We start from the raw sequence: 6,971 nt of genomic DNA on the forward strand, positions 1-6,971 counted from the left end.
ACTACAAACAAATGCTCCCTCGTAAACATGATCATGTGTGTGCCTGAGCATTCATTTAATCTGACACAGCCCACACCTTTCTCTCCGGACTTGTGAAGCTCAATCCGACGAGTTATTGTCAACACCTCGGCTTTTAGTATCCAATAGTGCGGTGGACACCGGGTTCTCTGCATGCAGAGGCAGAGTGTTGTCTGTGTGACTAATATAGGTAGCACTTCTCCTTCTCATACTTCTCTTTGGCCAAACGGGTCAAATCACACTCCATCACGTGCGCTCGCTTTAGGCCAGGTCCAGACACACTTCCTCTCTCACAGCTGCTGGGGGCCTCTGAACGGCCCAGCTGCCCGCCTGCCTGCGTCCCCTATAATCACAGGCTCTCCGCCCCTCCTTTCTCAGGAACTAACCCTGACACTGTAAGAGGCTGCGCACAGTCTTGGGGAAATGCTGTGTTTCCTGATACATTATTTACAGCACTCAGTTCAAACGATGCTTTTAGTGTTCTCAGCTGAGTTCTAGCCCCCAGCAATCAGTCAACAGCAGTACACTTGATGAGAGAGAGAGAGAGAGAGAGAGAGAGAGAGAGAGAGAGAGAGGAGAGCCAAACCAATCACAGGTGCCAACAGTGTTAGGCCTGAGCCTAACACAGGAAGATTGACAGAGAGAGGTCAGAGACGACAGCCTGGTGATGATGATTGAACAATCGGACATGGCGTCTAGGTCAGTTATCATTACAGGCACTGCACAAGGTTTTCGCCCATTCTGCCGCGCTGAACTGACACTGAACTGGCAGTGAAATGACCTAATCATGGGAACAGCCTTTGGCTTAAAAACTCGATAGAGGACCTTGTGCGTCTGTCTTCCCTTCAGCAGAAAATGAGTGCCGGCCAGTATCATCTCTTTCTAATAAAGAGCCTGAGGGTTAGGTTCAAGTTCAACAACATGCTTTAGCTTGAAGTTTTGGCCGGTAATAAGTATTTAAACTTTGGAATGGAACGCAGGGGCAGCACATCTCATCTTGGTGCCGTCGGTGACTGACTTGTGCTCGGTCTGGTAGGCTGCATGCTGCATGTCTGTTCCTCAGAGCTGGAGGTCTGGTAGGCTGCATGTCTGTTCCTCAGAGCTGGAGGTCTGGTAGGCTGCATGCTGCATGTCTGTTCCTCAGAGCTGGAGGTCTGGTAGGCTGCATGCTCTGTCTGTTCCTCAGAGCTGGAGGTCTGGTAGGCTGCATGCTGCATGTCTGTTCCTCAGAGCTGGAGGTCTGGTAGGCTGCATGTCTGTTCCTCAGAGCTGGAGGTCTGGTAGGCTGCATGCTCTGTCTGTTCCTCAGAGCTGGAAGTCTGGTAGGCTGCATGCTCTGTCTGTTCCTCAGAGCTGGAGGTCTGGTAGGCTGCATGCTGCATGTCTGTTCCTCAGAGCTGGAGGTCTGGTAGGCTGCATGTCTGTTCCTCAGAGCTGGAGGTCTGGTAGGCTGCATGCTGCATGTCTGTTCCTCAGAGCTGGAGGTCTGGTAGGCTGCATGTCTGTTCCTCAGAGCTGGAGGTCTGGTAGGCTGCATGTCTGTTCCTCAGAGCTGGAGGTCTGGTAGGCTGCATGCTCTGTCTGTTCCTCAGAGCTGGAGGTCTGGTAGGCTGCATGTCTGTTCCTCAGAGCTGGAGGTCTGGTAGGCTGCATGTCTGTTCCTCAGAGCTGGAGGTCTGGTAGGCTGCATGTCTGTTCCTCAGAGCTGGAGGTCTGGTAGGCTGCATGCTGCATGTCTGTTCCTCAGAGCTGGAGGTCTGGTAGGCTGCATGTCTGTTCCTCAGAGCTGGAGGTCTGGTAGGCTGCATGTCTGTTCCTCAGAGCTGGAGGTCTGGTAGGCTGCATGTCTGTTCCTCAGAGCTGGAGGTCTGGTAGGCTGCATGCTGCATGTCTGTTCCTCAGAGCTGGAGGTCTGGTAGGCTGCATGCTCTGTCTGTTCCTCAGAGCTGGAGGTCTGGTAGGCTGCATGCTCTGTCTGTTCCTCAGAGCTGGAGGTCTGGTAGGCTGCATGCTCTGTCTGTTCCTCAGAGCTGGAGGTCTGGTAGGCTGCATGCTCTGTCTGTTCCTCAGAGCTGGAGGTCTGGTAGGCTGCATGCTGCATGTCTGTTCCTCAGAGCTGGAGGTCTGGTAGGCTGCATGCTGCATGTCTGTTCCTCAGAGCTGGAGGTCTGGTAGGCTGCATGTCTGTTCCTCAGAGCTGGAGGTCTGGTAGGCTGCATGTCTGTTCCTCAGAGCTGGAGGTCTGGTAGGCTGCATGCTCTGTCTGTTCCTCAGAGCTGGAGGTCTGGTAGGCTGCATGCTCTGTCTGTTCCTCAGAGCTGGAGGTCTGGTAGGCTGCATGCTCTGTCTGTTCCTCAGAGCTGGCCGCAGAGGCAGGCCTAGCCGTAGGCTACAGAGCTGCCCTAGCAACGGACATAGGGGCAGACGCTGCTACCTAGGAGCACTCCACATAACTGAGCTGTGATAGGAGCACTCCACAGCACTGAGCTGTGATGGAAGAGCAGGACTGGGCTGTCCTAGAGGATTACGTTAGGCCAACCACACACACACACACCATATTATTCAATAGGCCTAATTGGATGTGGAGACTCCGTTCAAGTCACATATAGAAGGCAACAACTTTGGGTGAGCTGACAGGTGAGAGAGGGGAGTGGGGGATGGTAAGGTAAAGGTGTAGCCTAGGCCTAAATATTTCCTCAGGGGTTGAGTGTCATCTTGTGCAGTAACAGTGCCATGCAGATTGTGCAGTAACAGTGCCATGCAGATAGCCCGTCCAAAGGTCACCAACTGACAGCACAGAGATGTGAGCAAGGAGGTTGGGCTCAACTGGGTCTCTCAAATATCTTCTGAAAGACAATTATCAGCTGATCAAACAAAGAGAGACAAATATTAACAGCAACACTGTTTGCCTGGAGCCTTAGCTTTTGAACAGAGCATGGTACTGCACCTGCAACTCTGGTTGAGTAACACACCAGCGCATGCAGAGGGCCCAGTCAAACCTGTTACAGGAACAGCCCTGTCATCATCCCCACCACTCTCTTTACTCCCAATAACAGTTCACTCATAGCCCCCTCAACTCCCATAGGAGTTACAAATGCAAACTGCATGGGCAATTGTGAAAATACCTGGCAAGCCACAGGTGGGTTTGGTGTGCCTACCTCCTCGACCGGTGTCGGAGCGGAAAGGGAGAGGTGGGACTACACTGAATTGGCGTTGGACATCAGTCACACTTGAGCCAGTCAGACCCGACTCAGTTGAAATAGTTAAGTCATTAAATGTATTTACTAAGTCAGGGCTGTACAGTGCGACATATATCTCGCACGTGCTAGTGGAAAAATGGGCAGTGCTATGACTTATTTTGCATACTAGCACACGTGCTACCGGCTGTTTTGTTGCCATTTGTTTTTCAGTTGTAGTCCTTTTGTCCTTCCCTCACCATAGAATTGCCTGTTCACCAAACACCATTTCCCACAATGCAGTGGGTCCATTTCACAACTTCCGCTTAAGGAACGCTTTAAGTTGAGCAGGTGAGCTAGGCTCAAAGATGAAGCGCTTTTTTCTGCCGCTCGAGAAAGATGGCAAACGAGCTCGCCAGGAAGAAAGGGATGGAAGAGAAGAACCCAGCATCATAACTGTTCCAGCTGAAACAGAAAAAGACGTTACCACTAAAGAGAAAACATACAAGTACAACCCAGAGTGGAAAAAAGACTTCCCTTGGCTAATCTTCGACGAAGCGAAAGGGCTATTGTTTTTCTCTGAAAACGCAAGGTTGTTTGGGTGTGCTTTGTATGCATTCGTATGGTTTAAGTTGTCCACAGACTAGCTTTACTATGTAATGTTATGGCTGTGGGTCGCAACTCCTCACAATCAGACCAACTCCAGATGTTTTTGCAAGTGCCTTTGGTCAGGGACACTGACAGGAATATCCTAACATGCATGTCTTTGGTGTTGGGTGGAAACCGGAGCACCCGGAGGAAACCCACGCAAGCACAGGGAGAACATGCAACTCCACACAGAAAGGACCTGAGACAAGCGGGATTCGAACCCACAACCTTCTCTCAACCTTCACCCACCCTTTGAGGCAACCACAAAGTCACTCACTACCCCAAATATCCTTTGCTAGTGTGTATAAGTGATGAAATGCATTACTTATTGTTTTTAGAGGTGATAACGGACATTTTAAAATTGTGCAAAAAAAATTTGGCCTGTGCTACAAACTTTTGGCCTGTGCTAAAAGATTTTGGCCTGTGCTACAAATTTTTTTCCTCTGTAGCACCAGTGCTAGGAGCTAAAAAAGTTAACGTACAGCCCTAAAGTTTACAAGTCACCTGAATCGCTTTAAGCATCCCTCGGTTTAAATGTGAGCTTGTCGTCATCATTTGTACGGACAAAAAGCTGTCTGTCTGAATTTAAGAGAAAAAGAGATTCGTGGGAGCTGACTGTTTTATGCTGAAAAAAAGAATGTGATTCACGCCATGAAGTATCACTTCATGATTTATTGCACTTTAATACACTCATTTTGAGTTGAAATTCTCTTGAAGGTTTAGAAAAAATTCTAGAAATGCTCACTCCATTCCACTGGCACTCTCACCGAGGCTCAGAATGAAGTGTGACTGAGACAGTGTTAATGCCCCGGCCCGACACCGGCTAGAGTGGTCAGAAACGGTCAGCAGGGCTTTACATGTCACTGACTGACTGGTCTACAGTCAGTGTTCCACTTTAAGCAGAGACCTGGCTGACTGTGTGTGTGTGTGTGTGTGTGTGCGGGAAGGGGGGTACTTGTTTTGCTTAGCAAAAATAACAAAGGCCTCTACGCATCAATTTCACTGGAATAACAAAGAAACCCAGATGGAATCTGTGTCACCGTGACATCGTATTTCACAATCCTTAACAGCTACAAACTGTAGTGCTTCAGTTCAATCATTCATCTCATTTTTTAAAGCAATGTAGATCATTTAAGCACGTGCAATACAGATAATCCATGATAAAGATTAAATATCTCTTATCGAAAGAGACATTTAATCTTTGCCGTGGATTATCTGCTGTATTGCACGCTTTCTGTAGAGAGGGCAAAAAATACAAATAAACATTCTGTCCTTGCCTTTGCCAACTACACTAGTATGCTCAGTCACATACAATGACTCATCGTGAAATGGTGGTTGGCTGTGGGAAGCAAGGCCAGCTATAGTCTGGGAGGCAGGAGAGAGGAAGTGATGATGAACTGCCCACTGAATAGAGAGGCCTTCATAAAACTTAACACTATTCTTCTACAACCTTTACCTATAAATCCTATTAACTGTTACTAGTCAGCTAACACTTGCATCCCGGTTGTGTTTGTGCTGTGGTTGAGAGATGGCTCAAATCCTGTGAGAAGTCACCACTGCCTGCCTGTCTAATGACGGCAGGACTTGAGAGGGAGGGAGTCCTGGCAGAACCCAGAGCTGGAACAGATGGGATGGTGGTTAAGAGCTGGAATCAGGGTTCGCCAGCCCCCACCAATGCCCCCCAGGGAGGGCAATCCCCACTCAGGATGCTCCACCAGCCAGCCCAGTGAGCCCATAGACAACTCATTCACTTTTAGCCCTGTGTAGTGTGTACACTTGGTCAAAGATGCAGACAACTTGAAGTTGCTGGGACTACAGACTTGGCAGAAAAGGAGCAGATAGCAGTGATCAGTTTCCTTCTACCAGCTCTAGTAGTATCTATAAACTCAACAGCTGCTTTCCAGCTTTAGGCGCCATATAATGCTGGGGATCAGAACATGCAGTATGCATGGCCCTATCAAACTGGGCCACATACCATTCAGATGGATCTGATAGATCAAATTGATTAAGTTGGCTAGCAGTCTGGATAATAATAGCAAGCATGTCTAACTTTATATTAAGAACTGTGGCTTAATGTTACTGCTAGCTAAATAAGCTAGTCGACCCAACCACCCTATCCTGCAGAAACGTTACGTTAGCTAGCTAGCTAGCACTGGAGGTTAGCTGAGCTAACCTACAACAGCTCTCACTGACTGGTACTGGTTCTGGTACTGGTTCTGGTACTGCCCTGTCTGAACAGAGCTCTGTGGGTCGGTTCTTATTCAGAGACTAAATCAATGGGACCACCCGTAACGTTAGCTATGTTACGCTGGTGTTTCAATGGGAAAGGGGAAAGGTAGCTAGCTAGCTAATGCTAGCATAATGTGGACTAACGTTAGTGAGACAGCTGCTTCCAGGTTGAGCTACCGTGAGCTAGCAAGCGAGCACAACCAAGCAAGTACACTCAAATCCGCCTGGTTTGTTCTAGCCGCCCTTAACGTTAGCTAGCTAGCTAGCTACTCCATCCCGGCTTTGCAGGGGAGCGCCTATCCATCCAAGCAGCTGTGTGTTCAGCACATCACCACAGCAACAGTGCTAGCTAGCTGGATGGCTATGCTAGGTAGGCTAGCTAGCTAACTCAACTGAAGCGAGGGAACAGACCCCGGCCACCGTGCGGGACTCACCATCGCTTCGTTTGATCTCCACATACACGCCCACGACGATCTTCCCAAAACTAGCTGCCATTCTTCATGAGTTCAACTGAATTGTGTTGAAGATATGAACTATCTGTTTGTTTTCGAAATCCAGATATCCGCTTCCCCAGGTCTGGGTTTGAAAGAGCCTGGAGGGAGGAGCCTGGAGGGAGGAGCCTGGAGGGAGGAGCCTGGAGGGAGGAGCCTGGAGGGAGGAGCCTGGAGGAGGAGCCTGGAGGGAGGAGCCTGGAGGGAGGAGCCTGGAGGGAGGAGCCTGGAGGGAGGAGCCTGGAGGGAGGAGCAGAGGACCGAGAAGAAGGAGTCCAATAATGGGCGCAGTTCGTGAACAACTCTTTGCAGTGAAACGAAATGATTCAAACGATTCCTTGGCTAGCTGTCGTGCTCATGTATTAGTGAGTCATCTCTCTGAAGATCCGATTCAAAAGATTTGAAATAC

The 6,971-nt window shown here is 49.3% G+C and overlaps 1 protein-coding gene across 1 annotated transcript in view; it reads right to left on the reverse strand.

Annotated features, from left to right (window-relative positions):
* Positions 1 to 6,646, reverse strand: part of LOC311324599 (kinesin-like protein KIF2A) — a gene marked incomplete at its 3' end in the record, with an annotated part of 27,995 nt that extends 21,349 nt beyond the window's left edge. The window contains exon 1 of the mRNA XM_084457090.1: positions 6,506 to 6,646. Coding sequence (XP_084313216.1) covers positions 6,506 to 6,566 — 61 coding nt within the window. The 5' untranslated portion in view covers positions 6,567 to 6,646. The remainder of the gene's footprint in view (positions 1 to 6,505) is intronic.
* Positions 6,647 to 6,971: the final 325 nt, after the last annotated feature.

The sequence above is a fragment of the Borostomias antarcticus genome (genome assembly GCF_949987555.1).
Source record: "Borostomias antarcticus genome assembly, chromosome: 23".
NCBI classification, from domain to species: domain Eukaryota; kingdom Metazoa; phylum Chordata; class Actinopteri; order Stomiiformes; family Stomiidae; genus Borostomias; species Borostomias antarcticus.